The 22299-nt window shown below is 48.8% G+C and overlaps 1 protein-coding gene, 1 non-coding gene and 1 pseudogene across 3 annotated transcripts; 1 reads left to right on the top strand and 2 right to left on the bottom strand.

Annotated features, from left to right (window-relative positions):
* Window positions 1-299: 299 nt before the first annotated feature.
* PIF1 (PIF1 5'-to-3' DNA helicase) lies at window positions 300-9947 on the bottom strand. 2 transcript variants are annotated; one of them, XM_066273875.1, is made up of 13 exons: window positions 9889-9947; window positions 8396-8977; window positions 7236-7368; window positions 7021-7146; window positions 6748-6901; window positions 6551-6665; window positions 6367-6473; window positions 4541-4680; window positions 4075-4181; window positions 3244-3331; window positions 2948-3093; window positions 1826-2017; window positions 300-1615 (listed from the first exon to the last, which is right to left on the bottom strand). In XM_066273875.1, the coding sequence occupies exons 2-13, from the start codon at window positions 8792-8794 to the stop codon at window positions 1556-1558; spliced, it is 1767 nt and encodes a 588-aa protein (XP_066129972.1). In that variant the 5' UTR covers window positions 8795-8977; window positions 9889-9947; the 3' UTR covers window positions 300-1555. The 2 variants fall into 2 exon arrangements, with proteins under 2 accessions (XP_066129972.1, XP_066129971.1); XM_066273874.1 differs by lacking the exon at window positions 9889-9947 and adding an exon at window positions 9566-9687.
* Window positions 9948-13714: 3767 nt separating this feature from the next.
* LOC136336783 (U2 spliceosomal RNA) lies at window positions 13715-13905 on the top strand. The gene has a single exon (XR_010731599.1). It is a non-coding gene; the product is annotated as a U2 spliceosomal RNA (small nuclear RNA).
* Window positions 13906-15449: 1544 nt separating this feature from the next.
* Window positions 15450-18429, bottom strand: LOC136335436 (protein NipSnap homolog 1 pseudogene; annotated as a pseudogene).
* Window positions 18430-22299: the final 3870 nt, after the last annotated feature.

Below are 22299 nucleotides of genomic sequence, written 5' to 3'. Positions count from 1 at the left end.
AGAAGCAGATGGGCGCTTCTCCTGTGTGCCCTGGCCAGGAATCGAACCCAGGACTTCCACACGCCAGGCCGACGTTCTACCGCTGAGCCAACCTGCTAGGGCCTAGCCCGGGCGTGGCCAACAGTTTTTGTCCCCAGGCCAGATTAGAAAGAAAACTTTTTCATGGGCTGGATGAAATCTTAAAATTTAAAAATGTTAAATACAAAAACAATTTGTTTAAGTAAACAAAATTTTATTATGTAATTTGTTTATGAATAAATGTGAGTGAAAAAAATTTAATATACAATATTATTTTAATAAAAATATAGTTTAATAAAAATATAATTACATACCATATAAATATTCAAACTGTATCATAATCAATCAAAACAATATTTAATTCATAGAATGAGCTTGAAGGGGTTATATCACAAATAAAACAATTATTTTGTTTTGCAAACAGCCTGGTCACATTTTCAGTTATCAACTGCAGCTATTGTCTATGCTACAACGCCACTTGATTCAGCACACTTGACCACAAAAATAATGAATTGTTTGACCTTGGGTGCGCACTGGCAAACTCCGCCTAAAAGAATGTGGGTTTCACATCGCCGCTAAACGTCAAACAGTTCATATCAAGTACAGACAAGTAAAAGAGTTGTAAATCTTTATAATGGAATTATTTTTAAAAATAAAGAAGTATCGCGAATCCATTCGACCAATTATTAGAAGTTAACCCTAGATTAGTCACACGTGGAATTCCGAGTATCACTATCTTCTTAAATATCTCGATTTCCAATAATCAAAGACGCTTTCGCTTCTGAGTAGCTGAGATTTTCAAGTAGCAGAGAATAGTAAAAGTCTAATTGCGGGCCTCATAAACTCATTACGCGGGCCATATCCAGCCCGCGGGCCGTATGTTGGCCATGCCTGGCCTCGCCAGTCTTCTTAAAGATAGCAGAACACTCAATTGACAGGCCTTACACAATTCACAAGTTTATTTGTCTTGAATAAATACGATGTGAGAACATCCATTTTAATCCGCACACACATTTCTTCCCCCCCAAAGCAGCTATGATACAGGCGCAGTCTGCAGTCTGTTCTCACAGCAGGCTCAGGAGGGTGTCCTGGCTGTGCTAGGCTGGGCCTCCCTTCTCTATCTGGGTCCTGTGCTTGGCCTGAGGCCTACAGCGCCCATGCGGCCTATTCCTGCTCCTGGAGCACTTCTCCCCTCTGCAGCCCAAAGAGGGTGGCATTCATGATTGGGGCCCTGTGGGCAGCCCTCACAGAGAGCTCTGTCCTCTCACACCAGATACCACCACAGGCCCATTCCCAACTGGCACAGAAAGGGTTACTCCTGACCCTGGAAGTAGCTTACCTCAGGCAAGAGGAGAAACTGAGGCACAGCTGGCAAATGGGTGGGAAGCACTGTGCCTGGACCCCTGCCAGGAGGCTGAGAGGCCCTAATGAAGGAAGAAAGGGGCACTGGCTGACCTCCTGCCATCTCCTGGGTCCTGGCACACTAAGGGGCAGGAGGAGGGCAGGAGGGGAGACCATCCTTTGTCTTCTTTGTGGCTCACAGGTTTGGGTCCACATTCTCCTGGTCTGAGGGTGCCCCATCATCACTGGTGGCCTCCTAGATTGAAGCCAGAAAACCTGAGTCATGGGCTTCTGCTGCCTCCCAGAGCCACAGCTGGGGGGCCAGCATCTCCTTCTGCTTGTCCCTGTCCCAAGTGGAGCTAGAGAAGGCTCTGCCCCTCCCACCCAGGGTCCTTCGGCCTTTCCTTCATTCCAGCTCCTAGGCTGCCACAGCCAGGGGGCCCACTACTGGGTGACCCCCTCTTACCAGGCAGAGGCCCCTGCCCCACTGCAGGCTGGCGTAGAAGCGCAGCACACGGGGGTCACAGCGAACCACCATGGGGTCAAAGTCCAGCACACGTAGGCCCCGCAGGCTGCGGGCACGGGAAAGGGCCACATAGGCCTGGCCACTGGCAAACACACGGCCCAGAGAGATCTCCACGCAATCCAGAGACATGCCCTGGGGGACGGAAACAGAGATGCAGCCAGCTCTGCCCGAAGTCCTTTGCACCCAAGAGCCTGACCCACCTCACCAGCCCAGCTATTGCCCCTGGATCTCCTCGCCCAGTCCAGAGATCCTCAAGGCAGGGGGATAGGCTGACCCTGGGTGGGTATCTGAGTAGGAGAGACCACAGGAGACACGTCACGATAAGAGAGAGGGATAGGTCTGAGAGGCAAGAACTCAGGCCCAGGTCAGACAGGGATGGAAAGAAATCCTGGCTCTGCCTTGCACTAGCTGTTTGACCTTGGACAAGTTACTTAATCCCTCTGAGCCCCAGTGTCCTCCTGGTAGTGGGTTCAGAAAATGGCAGGGCAGGAGATGACAGAGGGGAAGTATTTTTTTTTTTTTTTTAATATTTTTATTTATTTATTTATTTATTTACAGGGACAGAGAGAGAGTCAGATAGAGGGATAGATAGGGAGAGACAGACAGGAACGGAGAGAGATGAGAAGCATCAATCATCAGTTTTTTGTTGCGACACCGTAGTTGTCCATTGATTGCTTTCTCATATGTGCCATGACCGTGGGCCTTCAGCAGACTGAGCAACCCCCTGCTCGAGCCAGTGACCTTGGGTCCATGCTAGTGAGCTTTTTGCTCAAGCCAGATGAGCCCGCACTCAAGCTGGCAACTCCGGGGTCTTGAACCTGGGTCCTTCCGCATCCCAGTCCAACGCTCTATCCACTGCACCACCGCCTGGTCAGGCCAGAGGGGAAGTATTTGTATTTGGGAAAGGGAGAGAGGTGGGATGGGAGATGCACTAAAGAAAGGTTTATTCTTCATGGTCTGGAACTTCCCATCCGGGGCAAAGTCAATCCCCAGAAAAGCCTTTAAGGCCCCTCAACATGCCCCAGGCCTGTTTTGTCCCCATCTCCCACACTGGCTGCTCACCTGGCTCTTGTGGATGGACAGCGCCCAGGCCAGCTGCAGGGGCAGCTGCTGCCGGCTGAGGAGCTGGCCCCCAGCGGCCTGCACTGTCCAGCGGTCAGCACGGATGACCTCGGTGACTCCACACAGGAACCGTACCTGGGGCAGCCCTGAGGGAGGCATGGAGAAGCCCAACTTTTCAGGCCTGTTTCAGGGCTCGGAGGTGAGAAGCAGGCCTCACCTTTGGATCCTAGCCTTCTCCTCACACTTCCCTGGAGCCCTGCTGCCTGAAGCAATAGAACTGCACCCTCATCACTTACCTCTCCCCTCAGTCTCGAACCCAACTACCACCCCTCGGGCACCATTCACCAGGCCCCGGGACACTGCCAGGTTCTTCACCAGCATCACCTGCAAGCGAAAGAGAACAGGAGGCCTGGAGAGCGGCCCGTTCCTATGCCACTCCAGGTCCGGCAGTCACTGCACTGCTGCAGTCCTGGGAGGCTGGGGCTGTCATGGAGGGGCACTGAGTCCTAATCCTTGGCCACTGGCTGACTGTGACCCCTGCAACAAGATGCCTTATTTTTCTGGGACTCAGTTTCCCTTTGTGTCAAGAGGAATGACATTTGCTCAGAAGGGAGTAGAGCTATAAAGGAAGAGACATTACAGGGCTTTGAACACTGCCACATCTGTTGTGGGGTATGTGTGTGGGCCACAATCTTGGGGGATAATAGGTCCTGCCATCCCTCTTGCAACCACACGGTGCCTGTATTTTCCCCTTGGGTGCCCTCTGGAATCTGAGGGAAGGCTCCCATTTCGCCCCACCCCAACATGGTGGCAGGAAGGAGGACTCGCTCACAGTATGGGATACATTATATACATAGAAGGCAACTGTGTGCGGTAGATATTTCACTCTTGGATTTAGAAAAGAGATGAGCAAGGGCAAGGGACTTATCCAAAGCAACAGTGCTTGGAGCTCCAGGTGCAGAGACAGAAGGGCAGTGGAAGCTGAAGATAGGCAGGTGGCTGGGAACAAGAGGAAGGGAGTTTGCCATGGTCCCCGCCGGGGCCTCTGGCTGTGGTGCTGTCTGGGCCGAGGGGCAAAGATCGGGGAGACTCAAGCCCCCAGGGTTTGGACCCTGCTTCCCACTTACCTGGGCCCCCCGCTTTAGCTGAAGAAGCTTGCTAACGGGACACTGGACATCAAGAGTCCGGGCTTGCTCAGGGTCACTGTCTATGGCCTCAAAGCTGTGAATCTCACCTACGAAAAGAGTGGGGCAAACAGATTACTAGTCATTAATGGCTTAGTTCCCAAAAATACACATCAGACCAGGGAATGAGGGAAGGTAGCAGGAACAGCTTGGGCCTGACTGGGGCTTTAGAGTCAGAGACCTGGATTGAAGGTAAACTTCCAGCATTCACCAGCTAAGTGACCTTGACTTTCTCAAGGTCATACCTCTCAAAATCAGTTACATCTGCATATGTAGGGGCCTTATAGCCATAGAAGTTGTGGCCTAGATATCTAAATGATCTCAAGGGTCCAGGCAACTGGGGGGGGGGGGGTATGCCTGTTTGAAACCCCTCCCAGCTGATCTTACCCAGGTCTGGCTCCATGCTCACCTGGCAGGTCCTGCAGCCGCCTCTTATTGGTATGGGCCACATCATCCTGGTGGGTGCAGAGCCTCGTGGCCACAATCCCATCTCGCCCCACCTTTTGTGCAGCTGTAGCTTGGAGCTGGCGGGTCACCTCATCCGAGCACCTGTGGGGGCTGGGCTGTTAGGGCAGAGCCCACCTGAACACCAGGGAAGGTGAAGCTTGTGGGTGGTATAGCCCAAGTAGCAGGCCATGGATCAGGTCTGGGGAATGGAAAGAGGCATCTGGGCATGATTTGCTGGCCCTAGGCTGGCCAACCTGTCCCTTCTCCACCTGGAACCCATACATGGGGAATAAGTATCATGTGTGTGTGGGCTGCTTAGCTGTGATCATGGGTGGGTACCCTTTCCTGTGCCTGCCCCAGGAAGGAGCTAGCCACCCTCCCATCCCCAGTGCTCCTCAGGAAGTTTGATATGCTGAGTGAGCACAGTCCAGAGGTTTAGAGGACCTAGACCAGGTGCTGATGTTGATACCTATAATACTGGTAGCCTATAGCCAGACTGGCCTCTAGCCAGAGGCAGACTAAGGTTGGTTGAGGCCCCGGGCACAGAAGAAAATATTGGGCCCCTTACAATAGAAAAAAGTGTAAAGTTGGGGTTCTGCAGGGCCCTTCAGAAGTTGGGGCCCTAGGGCACACGCCTGGTGCACCCGCCGTTAAATCTGCCTCTGCCTCTAGCCCCTGTCCTGCTGCGTTGGGGGGGAATTCTAGCCTTTCTATTTCCCTCATCTCTAGGCATCCTCCACCCGGGAGGCCTGGGTACAGCAGCAACTCCCAGGGAGGAGGGGGTACAACTTGGGCCCATTTCTCCCTGCTCTGCCACTCAGCCTTCTTGTCCCTCATGCATGCTGGTGTGTGCTGTGCACCTTCCTGCCTACCTCCTGTTCCCAGGGATAGAGAGCAGCTCACTACCACCACCCTCTCCTAAGCCTGTCCCAATCAGACCTGGCTTTCAAGGTTCAGCTCTGGCCCATGTCATCTGCCCTCCTGGCCTGTCCACTCCCATGTTAGAGTAGTTGTAGCATTTCAACATTTTGTCATAGCTTGGCTGAGATCATGTCAGTAACCCACTCTCCCCCACCAAGTGACCCCCCACAGGCTTTAAGAATGGAAGTTAGCCTGACCAGGCGGTGGCACAGTGGATAGAGTGTCAGACTGGGATGTGGAGGACCCAGGTTCGAGACCCCGAGGTCGCCAGCTTGAGCGTGGTTCATCTGGCTTGAGCAAAAAAAAAAAAAGCTCACCAGCTTGGACCCAAGGTTGCTGGCTTGAGCAAGGAGTCACTTGGTCTGCTGTAGCCCCATGGTCAAGGCACATATGAAAAAGCAATCAATGAACAACTAAAGGGTCGCAACGAAAAACTGATAATTAATGCTTCTTATCTCTTTCCATTCCTGTCTGTCCATCCCTATCCCTTTCTCTGTTTCTTAAAAAAAAAAAGAATGGAAGTTAGACCTAGGTTTAAATCCCAGTTCAGTCACTTATAGACCATGACTTTGGGCAAGTCATGTCACCTCTTAGAACCCCAGTTTCTGAATCTGTGAAAGGGGAGTTGACGTGTTTGAATTCCTCTTGTGTGTCCATCTGCCCATAGATCCCTGACAACTACTCTGTGCCAGGCCTTGTGCTGGCTGATGGGGGCCTAACTCTGGGAGAGGCAAGGTCTCAGCATCACAAAGTGACCATCTCCTCTGGGTCCAGGAAGCACTTCTTCCCCTTCTTTGGGTCCCTGTGCTCCTCTGTGACCCACACTTGGATCCTCATCTGGGCCCCTTCTCCAGTCATAGAGCCTACCTGCCCAACCTCACAGCCTGCAGCAGAGAGATGAAGGTCTGGTCTGCCTGCCTCCACACCTTGGTCAGCTCCATGGTCACTGGGACACACCGCCTCCAGCTCTTGGCCTGGTGGGGAGGATGGGGATGTCAGGGAGCAGAGCAGACCGCTGTGGGAAGGGGCAGGACAGGAAGGTGAGTGGTACCTGGAAGCAGAACTGCGGGGGCTGGAAGCCCTTGGTCACAGGCGGCAGCTGCAGGAAGTCCCCACAGATGATGAGCTGGATTCCTCCAAATGGCTGTTTCTGCTGCCGGACAGCTCTGGACAGGAGCAAGCAGTTCTTTAGAGGCAAGGGTGGGCAGGTTTCTCATGGAAAACCACCAGAACTCAGCCCTCACTGACCTGGCCACAGCCTCTAGCTTGTCAAATAAGTCTGCCTCCACCATGGAGATCTCATCAATGACCAGCCGCTGGCAGTTCAACCAGCCCTGCCGCACACCTGGCCGCTGGGCCAGGGCCACACATTGGGCCAGGGGAGCCTGGCCTGAGCCAATGCCTGTGAATGACATTATTCAGCCTGGGCTGAGACCCTGGCTTTGTCTCAACCCTGACTTCCCCTTCCTCCCTTCCTACAGGCCTGGCTTGCTCCTCACTAGTCCCAGGGGCTCTACTTACCTGCAAAGGCATGGAGGGTGGTACCTCCGATGTGGCAGGCTGCCACCCCAGTGCTGGCAGTAGCCACAGTGCCTGTGGGAGGCAGTGAGCCCAGAATACGCTTCAGCAGATAAGATTTCCCTGTCCCTAGGCAGAGGACAAAGTTAAGATCACCTCTCCTCCATCCAACTTGACCACCATTCTCCTTCCCAGACTCTGCCCCTCACTATACCTACCTGCACTCCCAGTGAAGAAAATGCTCTGGCCTTTCAGGACGACCCTCAGCACTGCAGCCTGTTCCTCAGAAAGCTGTGGTTTGGTGGAGGGCAAGTTCAGCCTCTTCACAGGCAGGGGCCACCTGGGGGCTTCCTGGAGGACAGGGCTATCTCAGAACCTCTCCCCATATTCTAGGCGTTGCAATCTCTCTCCCTTTTTGGCCCAGGTGCAATGCTAGCCCTGGTAGCCCTTGTGTCTCTGCTATTGATAATTTCATTCCCTGGAGCCCTCAAGCAGCTTTGGCTCACCTGGAGATCTTGCAGTAACTACTGGGGTCCAGATCTCTCCTTGAGGAAGGGATCAAGGTTGGGTCTCCCCTGACTCCTGGTGCCCTGAAGACCCCACGGTGTGGGCCTGGTTCTCCCTCAGCTTCCTCCCTTGGGCTCTCTATCTTTCCTGGTCCTCTCACCCACTTTTCCTTCTCACTTCTCTTCCTGCCACAAACCTGTCTCTCATTTCAAAACACCCAAGCAAAACCCTGCCTAGTCAGGGCCCCTTCTTGTCCCATCTTCATCTTCTCACCAGCTTGTACTCAAACCCCTGTGATCCATCTGCCGCAGTTCAAAAACTGTCAAAACCCACCAGACTTTGTCCCTACCCCCATCTGATCCGACCTGTTGGCTGCCCAATACTGCTGACCACTACATTTTTCCCAAATGTTCCTCTCCTTCTGTAGAATGACTACATTCTTACTTTTTATTTTGAAGTCTCCTTTTCGGGCCTCCTTCTCTGCTCTCTCTTTATTTTATTGATTTTAGAGAAGAATGGGAGCAAGAAAGAGAGGCAGAAACATCTATCTGTTTCTGTATGTGCCCTGACCTGGGATCCAATGTGCAACCTTTGCATATCTGGACGATGTTCTAATCAACCAAGCTATCCGACCAGGGCTCTGCTTTCTCTTTTAATGTGACTTGGGTCCCCTTTTTCTATTCTGGCTTACCCAGTCTCAGGAATTGCACTATGAGAAACACATGCTCAATTCCCACATCTCTTACACTTAGAAATCCAATGGGCATCTCCTCTGAGATAACCATCTTCCTCTCAAACTTGGGTCCCTTGGTCTCTACCAGCTCAGCGGCACACCCAGTCCCCAAGGCGTCCCCCCCTTTCCTACTCTTACGGTGTTGGGTTCTGCCTTTACTCGGGACTTCATGGGTCGCTTCACTGGCGTGGTGTCTGGGACCCGGGTGGCTGCTGCGCGCCGCAGCTCCTCGGGTTGCACCGGGCTAATGGTGAAGAAGTCGTGGGGCCGCGGGCCAAGCAGCTGTGTGCGGGCGGAGGACGGCCCAGGACCCGGGTCTGCAGCCAGTTTGAGGCGCAGCATGCGTAGGAAGCGGCGCAGGCGGTCGGGCGGGCAGTCAGAGAGTAGTAGCTGCACCGCGCCCACCCCGGGAGTGCCCTCGGCGGGGAGTCGCAGCGTGCTGCGCCCCAAGGCCACGAAGCGTGTGAAAAGGCGCGCGGTGCGCAGGGGGAAGCAGCGTGGCCGCTCCACGGACCCGTGCGCCTGCAGCCGAAGCATCAACTCGCGGCGCTCGTTACGACCCAGGCTCAGCTCCGCGGTGCGTAGGGCCTTGCGCCTTCGTGGCTGCCCGCCGGGGCTCAGCTCCTCCACAGCCACGCGGCACCGCAGCTCCGTGTCCTCGCATTCCGAAGCCGCTGCCAGGGTGCCCGACGGTACTGCCACTGCCTCTGCCGGTCTGCTCTGCAGAAGTTTAGGAGCACAGGTGTCACAGGGACTCAAGGACAGAACAGGTAGTATAAATGTCGTGAAGAGGAGCCCGGCCAAGGCCATATAGGATCACAAAGAGGTCACAGTGATGGTAAAAGGACCCTGGGACCAAGTTGGTAAATTCACTATTACTTTCCTAACACTGGCTGATTCGCTCAGTTGGAAAGAGCATCCTCTCCAATACCACGGTTGCGGGTTTAATCCCCAGTCATTGGTTATACACAAGAATCAACCAACGAGTGCATAAATAAGTGGAACAACAAATCGATGTTTCTCTTTCTCTCTCTTCCTTCTTCTCTCTCCCCTCCTCTCTCTAAAACCAATCAATCAATAAATAAAAGAAATTACTTTCCTATGCAATAATTTCCAGAGAGGCAGATGGGCAAAGTCAAATGCACCCCGGTTTGGGGAGCCTCGGCGGTCTGGCAAAAGCCGAAGAAGGGACCCTAAACAGAAAAGAAACCAGCTTCAAAGAGACCCAGGGAGGGCACGGGAATCCTCTTGGCCCTCTCCACAGGAAGCAGGGGAATCTCACGTGAGGAGATGAGCAAAGGTGCTGACTTGTAATCATGGCTATCCAGGTACGTTCACTGGTTTATACACAGCGGGCCAGTTCTCATTATTCCCCGTGTCCAAAAGTGTAAACAGCTGGGAGAGGCCACAAGGCTGGTAGGAGTCCGGGCTAGTGTAATTCCGAACCCTGGCGCTTCCCGTCTCTAAGGTGGGGAAAGGTAGAGTATTTGGCTAGGGAATCGCAGAGGAAGCTTGGGGCCCTGGAATGTGTGCTCCCTGCGTCTGACCCTCTCGTTTGCACCCTCCCGGCAGGTACCCCTTAAAGAAGCAGGTTCTCTTCCTCCCAACTCTGAGATCGAGTGGACACTCACTTGCGCCGGAACTCGGACGAACAAACTGAACAGAGCCGACGTGCCAGCAGCCCTCCGGCTCTAGGAACTTTCAAATACTAGGCGTAGAGAATCACCCTATCACTGGCCGGATCTTTAAATTCTCCAGCCAATTAGAGATAGGGGCGTGTCTCTTCCCCCCTCCTACACACACCCTTGCTTGGACTATACCAACCGCACGCCAGAGGGAAGAGGCTTGTTACGGTGGCGGAGCATACCACGTTGCGTGGGCGAGTGGGCGTTGCAGGAGACTGTTGGGGGATGCGGCTGCGCCGTGTGTGGTGATGTTACCCACTCTTCTCTGAAAATGTCTTTTCAGAACCATCCCTCCAACACTTGGATAAGAGCTGCCACTGATCTGGTCCACCTCTGTTTCTACACGGGGAATCATTGCCCACTTCTGGGCAGAGCACCCCAAGGCCTGCCCCACCCCTCAACTCTTACCACCCTTCTCTACTTTTGTAAGAGGGGTTTTCCGCATTGATAACCATCACTGAGTGGCTCTGAGACCTGTGCCAGGGAACTGTGTGAGTTCGTTTTCAGGGAACTCATCCATCCCTCTTGTTGCCCTTGATGCCTGGGGAATTTATTTTTAATTTTCCCCCCTCCCTACCCCACCCCATTGAAGCTTGGAGTTATGCGCCTGGAAGGGATCTTACAGGTGAGTCCTCCCACACCTCTTTTTTTTAAATTTTTAAATTTTAAATTTTATTTATTCATTTTTAGAGAGGAGAGAGAGATAGAGAGGGAGAGAGAGGAGAGAGAGACAGAGAGAGAGAGAAGGGGGAGGAGCTGGAAGCATCAACTCCCATATGTGCCTTGACCAGGCAAGCCCAGGGTTTCGAACCGGCGACCTCAGCATTTCCAGGTCGATGCTTTATCCACTGCACCACTACAGGTCAGGCACCTGCTCTTTATTTTATTGTCCCCATTTTACAAATAAGGAAACCAAGGTTCCAAGAGTTTTACCAAAGATCACATAGCTTGTTGATAGCAGAAACTGAGCCTTAAACCCAAGTCTAACCTGGCCTAAGCACCTGTGTGTCTCACTGCTATGCCACACTGCTCCCAGGGGATTGGTCTTCACGAAGGGAGTCAGTCCTGGACTGGCATTTCAGCTCCTGACAGCCACTGCAATGCCCCAGCCCTGCCATTAGATGTTACCCTAAGCAAATTTCCTTAATGTCTCAAGCCTTTGTTTCCACGAATGAAAAAATGACAGAAAGATGAAAATGTGGTGATTGCACAACTCAGTAACTACTAAAAAAATTTGAATTGTTTGTTTTCAATGGGCAAATTGTGTAGTATGTGGATTATACCTCAATAAAACTATGAGGGGGAAAATATTAAGAAATATGTTTCCTGTTCAGTGTAGCCTTGACGAATAGCATAAAATTTCAAAGTCAATGTAGTAGGCAGGAAAATGACCCCTCCCCCCATGCCCACGTCCTGATCTTCAGGACTTGTGAATATGTTACCTTACATGGCAAAAGGAACATTGCAGATGTAATAAATTAAGGATCTTCAGATAGGGAGATAATCCTGGATTGTCTGGGTGGGCTCAATGGAATTACAAGGGTTCTTATAAGGGAAAGAGGGAGAAAGGAGCAGAGAAGAAGATGTGATGAAGGAAGCCGAAGGGGTGAGGGTGTGTAAAAGAGAGATTTGAAGATGTTCCTGCCCTGGCCAGATAGCTCAGTTGGTTAGTATTGTCCCGAAGCACAGACGTTGCCTGTTCGATCCCCTGTCAGGGCACATATAGAAACAGATGTTCCTGTCTCTCTCCAATTCTCTTCCCTTATCCCTCTAAAATCAATAAAATAAAACATTAAAAAAAAAAAAAGATGTTACTGTTGGCTTTGAAGATGAAGGAAAAGGCCATGAATCAAGTCGAAGAATACAGGAGATTTGTAGAAGCTGGAAAGGACAAGGAAATGGGTTCCCACCTAGAGTCTCCAGAGGAAGAAAGAAGTTCTTTTTATTTCTTCTTTTATTTTTCTTACAAAAGCTTTTTTCTTTTTAAATTTAGCTTTCTGACTCTGCTCATGCCTTCAAGACTTTCACAATGATTTTCTTTTTCTTTCGTTGTGTCACCTTAGTTGCTCATTGATTGCTTTCTAATACGTGCCTTGACCAGGGGCTACAGCAGACTGAGTAACTCCTTGCTCAAGCCAGCGACCTTGGGTTCAAGCTGGTGAGCTTGGCTCAACCAGATGAGCCCGCGGCTCAAGCTGGCGACCTCAGGGTCTCGAACCTGGGTCCTCTGCATCCCAGTCCGATGCTCTATCCACTGCGCCACCGCCTGGTCAGGCTCACAATGATTTTCTGTTCCTCAATAAGGAAAGCATGCTTGATCCTGTCACAGAAATATTTAGCACACATGGACCCACCATCGGCCCTGCTTACATGCTTTTTTGTTTCGGTCAATCTCATTAGCACTATAGGTCTCACAGCACGAATTCTGTGAAGTCAGCATGGGCACATGCCACGTGCTGATTTTGGTGCTTTCCCAACCTTTTTAGTATAAAGGTAAACAATTCTATAACCAGAGGTTTGGTACAGCCTACTTTTGTGAGAGGCTGTTTTGTAGGACAGCCTCCAATGGTATGTCAAATGTTGGACCACTGTGAATGTTGAAGACACCATCCCAGGAAGAGGAAAAGGGAAGCCAAGGATGCAGTTCTTGATGTTATAGGGGTAAGACACACTTCAAGCTTTCAGAACTATAAGATAATAAATCTGTGTTGTTCCAGGCTACTAAATTTGTTGTAATTTGTTACAGTAGTAATAGCAATAAGAAACAAATATTTTTTAATAGTAAATGTTTCATTGGTTCCATCAGCAACTCTAGCACAAGTTTTCCTGAAAGGGAGGAAGAATCAAGCTACCCAGAGGTCATGAGATTTGGGGGTCACTGAGGAGGCCCACATAATCACTAACCCCACTCCACACACCTGGTGGCCCAGCAGAATGAGGGCGGAGCATATAGAATGTGAAGAAGGAGAAAAGGGACGCAGGGTGAAGAAAATACAGGCCCTGGCTGGTTGCTTTGCTTGGAGGAAGAAAAAGGAAGGGCAGGAGACTCTCCTGCACAGAAGGGCTAGAACTACACATTCAAGTTTTCAACCTCATTGTGTAGAAACAGATGAGTCTCTTCTTTTTTTTTTTTTTTTTTGCAGAGACAGAGAGAGTCAGAGAAAGGGATAGACAGGGACAGACAGAGAGGAACGGAGAGAGATGAGAAGCATCAATCATCAGTTTTCGTTGGGACACCTTAGTTGTTCATTGATTGCTTTCTCATATGTGCCTTGACCGCGGGCCTTCAGCAGTCTGAGTAACCCCTTGCTAGAGCCAGCGACCTTGGGTCCAAGCTGGTGAGCTTTGCTCAAACCAGATGAGCCCGTAGCTCAAGCTGGCGACCTCGGGGTCTCGAACTTGGGTCCTCTGCATTCCAGTCTGATGCTCTATCCACTGCACCACCGCCTAGTTAGGTCAGATGAGTCTCTTTTCAACTGTCTTGTATTAGGAACCCTTCTCCAAGTGGTCTTCTGTCACCTCTATTTTATATATATATATAATATATATATATATATATATAATTTTTATTGTACTATTGATTTGAGAGGGAGAGAGAGAGAGAGAGAGACAGGAACTTCAATCTGGTTCTGCATGTGCCTAACCGACCAGTAACTGAAATGGCACTTCAGAACGATGCTCTAAAGCAGGGGTCCCCAAACGTTTTACACAGGGGGCCAGTTCATTGTCCCTCAGACTGTTGGAGGGCCGGACTATAAAAAAAACTATGAACATCGCTTCTCGTCCTTTTGGCTAAGATCATGTGTAGTATCTGTTCTTATCAGTTTAATATCTGATACGTCCTCTATCCGAGGACAATATATTAAATGGATTTTTGGAAATAGGAGATGGAATAGGGGCTTGCTCCGTCCACTCCACGCATCGACCCGGTATTGCAGTACTTCCGGGAACGGTGCACCCCCCTCGGGGGCCCCCCCCAAAAAAAAACAAAAAAAAAACTATGAACAAATCCCTATGCACACTGCACATATCTTATTTTAAAGTAAAAAAAAAAACAAAACCAGAACAAATACAATATTTAAAATAAAGAACAAGTAAATTTAAATCAACAAACTGACCAGTATTTCAATGGGAACTATGGGCCTGCTTTTGGCTAATGAGATGGTCAATGTGCTCTTCTCATTGACTACCAATGAAAGAGGTGCCCCTTCCGGAAGTGCAGCGGGGGCCGGATAAATGGCCTCAGGGGACCGCATGCGGCCTGCGGGGCCGTAGTTTGGGGACACCTGCTCTAAAGTTTAGAGTCTAAACAACTGAGCTATCTGACCAAGGCCTGTCACCTCTGTTCTGTTTTCCCAATTCTGTGTCCCAGGTTCTGTGGTTCAAACCCAAGTTCTGAATTCTATGTTCTACCTTCTGGGTTCCTGGGTCTGAGTTCTTGTTCTTGTTCCATTCTGTTTCCTGCCCCAGGTTCTCCCCAGAGACCCTTTCCCAGCCTTTCTGGGTGGAATAGGTAGACTGTCTGCTGACTTTGCTAACTTGAGGGTTTCCCCCGTTACTTTTTGAGGAAGTTCTAGCCTTTTCCCCAGCAGGAAGGACTTGGTTCAGACTGTCCAGCAAATTGGTGGCCCAGTGGAGACCAAGGAATTACTGGCCTGGTTGGGGCTGTTCCCTTCCCACCCCACCTCTAAGCACTGAACACTCTGCCTTTTGTGCAACTGAAGTTAAACTAAGGCCTGACCAGGTGGTGGCGCAATGGATAGAATGTCAGCCTGGGATACAGAGGACCCGGGTTGGAAACCCAGAGGTTGCTGGCTTGAGCGTGGGCTCACCAGCTCTCACCAGCTTGAGCACGTGTTCGCTGGTTTGAGAGTGGGATCATAGACATGATTGCATGGTCACTGGCTTGAGGGCAAGGTCACTGGCTTGGCTGGAGCCCCCCCCCCCCCAATCAAGGCACATATGACAAAGCAATCAATAAACAACTAAGGAGCTGCAACTAAGAATTGATGCTTCTCATCTCTCTCCCTTCCTGTCTGTCTGTCCCTCTCTCTGTCTCTCTCGCTTAAAAAATAAAAGTTAAACTAAGGATTTCCGTGGTGATAATTGGAGACTGATGGCCTTGAGATGAGAAATCCTAGGGGGAAATGTAAGAAGACATTTAAAAGGTTACTGTTTTTCATTCAGAGAAGTTAGAAGCTGCTTCCAGCACAGGGGAAGGAGCAGGTAGGGAAGGTAGAAAGGATTTGGGCGCTACTGAAGATTCCTCAGAACCCTGTCATACTCAGCTCCCCATTGTTTGAGCTGAGCAGTAGCTCCTAGAGTTCTCCCACATCTGAGAGAATACCAAGAGAGCAGGACTGGGAGCTCCCCTGTCTGCGGAAGAAGGGGAAGTCAGTAGCAGAACCCTTCTCAGCTCCCCTTTCCCAGCCTTTCTGGGCAGAACAGATGGACCTCCTGCTGACGTGGCTAACTTGTGGGTTTTCGCTTTTACTTCTTTACTACTATCACTGGAGAGGTGAAATCTTCAAAGTGATCATGATCCGAGACTCCATGTGTTGTACCAAGGGGACTGTGTAGTAGACATTTTTTCCCCCAGCCCCTCTTCCCCAAGACAGCATTTCTAGTCTACTCCCAAGACTGCAAGTCTTTATAGGCCCAGAGATGGTGTACAACATAGAGCTCTCCTATCTGTGAGAAGAAGGTGCCCACTGACTCCTGGTTCTTTTGCCAGTACTTGATGTCCCTAGGCCAGTTGTTCCCCCACTTGATCATGGTTCCTGGCTTAATCTTGCATGTCCTCAGCTCATAGATGTTGGGGCCCACTCTAGACTGTGGCTCCTTCCAGAAGTTGAACTCAAGGAGCATCTGGTTTTTTTTTGAACAGCAGCATATGGCTTCACTCCTTTCAGAACTCCAGGTACTCCTTGTTGTTTTTGAGCTTATTTGTGCAGTCCATGGGGGCTGGGCAGCCACCTGGGAACGCCCAAGAGCACTGCCTGGTCCTCCCACCACCACCACGTGTTCCAGTTGCCCACCAGCCAGCAGGAGTAGTCCTCTTCCAGACACAGCTTGAGCAGCATAGCCTCCATCAGATTGTTGTAGACATCCAGATACTTGGGCTTCACATTGTGAAACTGGATCTTGCACACATTGCTGGTCTCCTTCTTGAACAGCAGGGTGGATTGGGCATCTTGCTGGGTTTACACTTTGTGCACAAAGAGGAAGAAGAACCAGCTGCCTTCATTATTGTTGGAATAGAAGCGCGCCCCAGACGCAGCAGCCACAGCCCTGGTGTGGGTGGGTGGGTTGGGGGTGGCAGCTGCTGCACTGCTGCAGAGAGGCTGCACCGCCACAGAGCCATGTTGAAGAGGATGAAACAAATACAGTTATACAATTAGAAACTGAAAGCTCTGGGATTAAGAGCCCAGGCCTGTTTCCAAAGACTGCCTTCTCTTCCCTCTGCATTCTATTCCAAGTGGTCCTAGCACACTCACACAGCCTGCTCCTTTCCCCCCTCTTTTTGTGCTGTACCCCAGACTGCCTCTAGAGAAGGCACAGAAATTTTCACATGGATTTTCCTCAATATTTTTCTTTTGGCTTTCAAACAACTTTTTGATTGTAAAAGATACACAAATATAAAATTTACCATTTTGACTATTTTAAGTGTACAATTAATTGCCATTAAGTAAACATCACCACTATTTCCATATATCTGCTACCAAGATTCTACAATTAATTTTTGCTATATTTGTTTTATCATATGTCTAACAATTTAGCACCCCTTCATTTTTTGTTATGCATTTTTTGGTTATGCATTTCAAAGTTGCAGAAAACAGTGCAAGTTGAAGTCTAAACATTTCAACACATAACATTAGAGTTTATGCTTATCTTAAAGAATTTTTTTTCATTGATTTGAGAGAGAGAGAGAGAGGAAGGGAGAGAGAGAGGAAGGGAGAGAGAAGGATCAACTCATTGTCCCACTTTGTTGTTCCATTTAGTTGTGTACTCATTGGTTGCTTCTCGAATGTTCCCTAACCGGAGATCAAACCTGTGACCTTGGTGCACCAGGATGACACTTAATCCACTGAGCCACCCAGCCAGGCCTATGCTTATCTTTTTTTTTTTTTTCATTTTTTTTTTTTTTTCTGAAGCTGGAAACAGGGAGAGACAGTCAGACAGACTCCCGCATGCGCCCGACTGGGATCCACCCGGCACGCCCACCATGGGGCAACGCTCTGCCCACCAGGGGGCGATGCTCTGCCCATCCTGGGCGTTGCCATGTTGCGACCAGAGCCACTCTAGCGCCTGGGGCAGAGGCCACAGAGCCATCCCCAGCGCCCGGGCCATCTTTGCTCCAATGGAGCCTTGGCTGCGGGAGGGGAAGAGAGAGACAGAGAGGAAGGCGCGGCGGAGGGGTGGAGAAGCAAATGGGCGCTTCTCCTGTGTGCCCTGCCTATGCTTATCTTTTTAATGTAAACTTTACATACAGTGAAACTCATACATCTTAGGCTTATTGTTAGAGGAATTTAACAGATGAATATACCTGTGAGGCCTAAACACTAACAGGATATAGAACTGTGCTGTTAAATAAGGTTAGTCACTAGCCACATATGGCTAATTTTGAATTTAGAGTAATTAAAATTAAATAAAATTAAAAATGCAGTTTTCATTTGCACTGGCCACACTTCAAGTGCTCAGTAGCCATATATGGCTAGTGGCTACCCTGTTTAACAGCACAGACACAGACATTTCCTCCACTGCACAAAGTTCTAAGAACATTACCATCATCTGGAAAGTCCCTTCACGACCCTTTGCAGTCAGGCCCTATCCTCAGTCCTCAGGTAACCCATATCCTGATTTTGTTTTCACCAAATATTATTTTAGCTTGTTCTAAAACTTCTTATAAATGGAATTATACAATAGGTATTCTTGTGTGTTCAGGTTTCTTTCACGCAGCATAATAATTTTGAGATTCATCCATGTTGCTGCGTGTATCAGTTGGTGTTTCCTTTTTATTGCTGAGTAATATCCCCTTATGTGGGTATGCGAATTTATCTGTTTCCCTGCTGATGGATACTTGATACTTGGGCTTTCTGTGGATTTATGTTTTGTTTTTTGGGTTTTTTTAATACCTAGGTAAGAAATTGCCGGGTCATAGAATAGATGTATATTTAGTTTCATATGAAAGTGCCAGAGCTTTTCCCAAAGTGGTTATATACCCACGTAGGTTTTTGTAAGAGCAGTAACAGTGAACCCTTGTAGGGAAAAAATTAACGGTCTCAGCTCCCTCCTCCTCCCGCTCCTCCGGTTAGCTGAATCCTGATTGGTCAGTGGAGGAAGAAGGCGGAGCCAGAGGGACTCGTAATATCTAGGGCCGGACTTCCTCCTTTGGCTTTGGGCATCCCTGGCATCTGCTTGGTACTCTGGTCGCTGCTTCCTTCCTGGGATCAGTTCGGTGTGAACTCGAATCTCTTCGCTTAACATGACACCTGGTTTTGACTCAGGCTCTCAGGAGGAACGGGATTCTGTGCTTCATGAAATTTCCTTCTCTAGAACTCTTGCCTTTCATCTTATTGGCTCTCTCTTACCGGTGGTCTCAGTCCAATCCCCGGCTCATGAATAAAAACAACAATGCTCTTAACAGGGCCGAGCGGTTTACAAAATGCATTTTCAGTGTTAGCTCCTTTGATACTTAAGAGCCCCTCCTCTTCATCTTATGTTCCTTTCTCTCCAAGCGTTTGCTCTCCCGCCTTTACAGCCCTAAGCTTACAAGGACAGACTTGTAAAGAAACTGGAAAGGTATTTCACAGTCTTCCACCCTCCAGAACACAACTTCATCATTGGGCAGCGGACTCGTACTCCACTGACCTTTGGTACAGTGATCTCTGTTCCCTAAAATTCTCTCTTCTTTTAACTTCCACAACACACTCCTTGTTTCTTCCTGCAAGTTGTCTGCTCCCTTTAAGTCTCCTTTGCTAACCCTTTTCCTCAATCAGACATCTCATTGTAGGAGGACTTTATCCTTTTTTTAATTTCTATCTGTTCCAGTCCCATGGTTTAATTACCAGCTACGTGCTGATTTCCAATATTGTGCACTAGTCTGTTCCTCCTCCCTGAACTCCAGATTACATCTCCATTTGTCCTCCTGATAGCTCCACAAAGATGTCTAACAGGGATGTCAAACTCACTTTCTCCAGAACAGAGCTTTTACTCTCTTTCTCCAATACCAAAATAAACCTGATTTTCTCCTGTCATTACCTTAGTAAATGGCATCACCAATTTTGGCTCAAGTTAAAAAACCTGCATCATCTTTTTTTTTTTCACCTTACCGTTTTTGTTTTTTTTAATTTATTCATTTTAGAGAGGAGAGGGAGAGACAGACAGAGAGAGAGAAAGAGAGAGAGAGGAGAGACAGAGAGAGAGAAGGGGGGAGGAGCTGGAAGCATCAGCTCTCATATGTGCCTTGACCAGGCAAGCCCAGGGTTTCGAACCAGTGACCTCAGCATTTCCAGGTCGACGTTTTATCCACTGCGCCACCACAGGTCAGGCAGCATCATCTTTGATTTCTTCTTCACCTACCATATCCAATTCACTATCAAAACTGTTTCTGCCTTCAAAATGTATTTTTAATCTATTCACTTTTCTCTATCCTCACCCTACTCCCTAGAGCTAGCAGCTTGTCATTTCCTCTGAACTACAGCAGTAGCCTCCTAATCTCATTGCATTCATGGCTTCCACTCTGGCCTCTTTATAATCCTTTTTCCAAACAGCAGCAGGTGAAGTTTTAAAAAATATAAATCAAATTTTTCTATGGCTCTAGTTAAAAGTCCTCTATGCCTCCCTAGGCTATTCCTCTTAGAATGAAATCCACAGTCCTTACCATAGCCCGAAGCCAACTTTCTACCTTTCTCTCACTGTGACCTTAAGTTTACCACTTTCTCCCTTATCATGCTTCTGTCACATTGGTCTCCTTGCTGTTCCTTGAACACCAAAGCCCTTTCCTGTGCCAAGGTTTTGAAATATCCACTCTGCAGAAAGACTAAAATGAGCTCCCAGTTACTATTTTGTTGCACTGTTTTATTTCCCTTAGAGAATTTACCACATTCTGTTATCGTGTTCATTTCATAGAGATGAAATGAACATGATAACATGTTATCATGATGTTATCATGATATCTTCCTATCATCTCTCTCTTCTAGCTTCATGAGGGCAGAGATCATGCCTGTCGGGTTTATGGCTTTGTGCTTTGTGTTTAGAGCAGTGCCTGAGATATGGTAGACTCTCAACAGATTTATTGAATGAATGAATCAATGAATAATAAAACCATTCTAAGTCCTAATCCCTCTATCTCTTTACTATCTCCTGAATCTGTCCCTACAATCCTTACAACCACTGGCCTGGTTCAGGCTCCATAACTTCCAACCTGGATTTCTGTAACCATTTCCTACCAAGGGGCCTCTCTGTCTTGCCTTGTCACCACTCTTCACACAGTAGTCATGAAAACCATGTCATGCCCTACTTCAGTGCATCAGGGGTCTCTGCTACTTGCAGGAGGAATCTCGAATCTTTTTGGTCAGCACTCAAAGCCCCAACTACTCTAGCTCTTGCTGCCTGCTTGATGGCATTTTTCCAAACTCAACACTGCCACTATACACTTATGACAACATAAATCTGCTTATACCCTTCCCCTAACAAATCAAAATGGTTTACAAGTTCTCATTTTTTTAAATAAATATTTTATTTAAAAAATTTTTTGTATTTTTCTGAAGCTGGAAACGGGGAGGCAGTCAGACAGACTCCCGCATGCGCCCGACCGGGATCCACCCGGCATGCCCACCAGGGGGCGATGCTCTGCCCATCCGGGCGTCGCTCTGTTGCGACCAGAGCCACTCTAGCGCCTGAGGCAGAGGCCACAGAGCCATCCCCAGCGCCCGGGCCATCTTTTGCTCCAATGGAGCCTCTGCTGCAGGAGGGGAAGAGAGAGACAGAGAGAAAGGAGAGGGGGAAGGGTGGAGAAGCAGATGGGCGCCTCTCCTGTGTGCCCTGGCCGGGAATCGAACCCGGGACTTCCGCACGCCAGGCCGACGCTCTACCACTGAGCCAACTGGCCAGGGCCACAAGTTCTCATTTTTGTGAGATGTTCTCTTTTCTTGAACTCTCTCTGTTCCCCCTCCCTACATGCAACTAACCCTGCTAGAATACAAATTAGTCACTCTAGCCCCTCCTGCTGGGAACCAGCTCTTACCACACTCTTTATACTCCTTCATCAGAGCCCTTCTCAAGACCCTCCTAGTGCCTGACCTGTGGTGGCACAGTGGATGGGGTGTTGACCTGGAATGCTGAGATTGCTGGTTCAAAGCCTTGGGCTTGCCTGGTCAAGGCACATATGGGAGTTGATGCTTCCTGCTCCTCCCCCCTTCTTTCTCTTTTCTCTCTCTCTCTCTCAAAAAATGAATAAAAAAATAATAATAGCCTGACCTGTGGTGGCGCAGTGGATAAAGCGTCGACCTAGAAATGCTGAGGTCGCCGGTTCGAAACCCTGGGCTTGCCTGGTCAAGGCACATATGGGAGTTGATGGTTCCAGCTCCTCCTCCTTCTCTCTCTCTGTCTCTCCTCTCTCTCCTTCTCTCTGTCTCTCTCTCTCCACTCTAAAATGAATAAATAAAAAAAAAAAAAGAAAAAAAAAAGAAGTCTTAAAAAAATTATTAAAAAAAAAAAATAATAATAATAAAAGACCATCCTAGTGGTTCATCAACTCTCCAAGGCCTGGCCTGAATCTTGTGTGGCCTGGTCACACAATGCTCCCAAAATAGGTAATTTAGTAGCAAGCATGGACTCTGGTGTCAGACAGGTTTTTAATTCTTGCACCACCATTTACCAATCAAGTGACCTTAAACACATCCAGCCTTGGATTCTTGATCTGTAAAATGAGGTTAATAGTTATATTTATTTCATGGATGGGTACCTACTTGTGTGAGGATTAAATTAGATACATGTGAAGAGTTTAGTACAGTAAGCAGATAAGAGGTTCCCTAAATTCTTTTGAGTGAATAGATAAACTTCAGGATGAAGTATTGAAAAGGACCCCACTTAGAGCACTCAATAAATTTGGCTGACTAAATGGTGTGTACATGCAAAACAGACGCCATTACTTTCACCTCCCAAAACTTTCAATGACTTCCCATTGCCCTGATGTTAAAATGTAGTCTCCTGAACACAGCCTTCAAGGCCCTCTCTACACTGAGCTTTGTCTGCTTCTCCAGCCTGGCATCCCTACACACACACACACACACACACACACATACACACACCATGCTGTTTCAAACCTCTATACCATTGTGCACACTATCCCTT

This window comes from Saccopteryx bilineata, chromosome 4 (assembly GCF_036850765.1).
Source record: "Saccopteryx bilineata isolate mSacBil1 chromosome 4, mSacBil1_pri_phased_curated, whole genome shotgun sequence".
In the NCBI taxonomy this organism is placed as follows: domain Eukaryota; kingdom Metazoa; phylum Chordata; class Mammalia; order Chiroptera; family Emballonuridae; genus Saccopteryx; species Saccopteryx bilineata.
Note: the sequence above shows the minus strand (reverse complement) of the source record. Positions and strands in the feature narration are given on the sequence as shown.

Coding starts and splice junctions, on each gene's coding strand:
- PIF1 (XM_066273875.1), bottom strand. CDS start 8,794: ATGCTTCGGCTGCAGGCGCACGGGTCCGTGGAGCGGCCACGCTGCTTC. Junction 7,369..8,395: donor TAAAGGCAGAACCCAACACC/GTAAGAGTAGGA, acceptor CCTGTCCTCCAG/GAAGCCCCCAGGTGGCCCCT. Junction 2,018..2,947: donor TGTCCATCCACAAGAGCCAG/GTGAGCAGCCAG, acceptor TCCGTCCCCCAG/GGCATGTCTCTGGATTGCGT.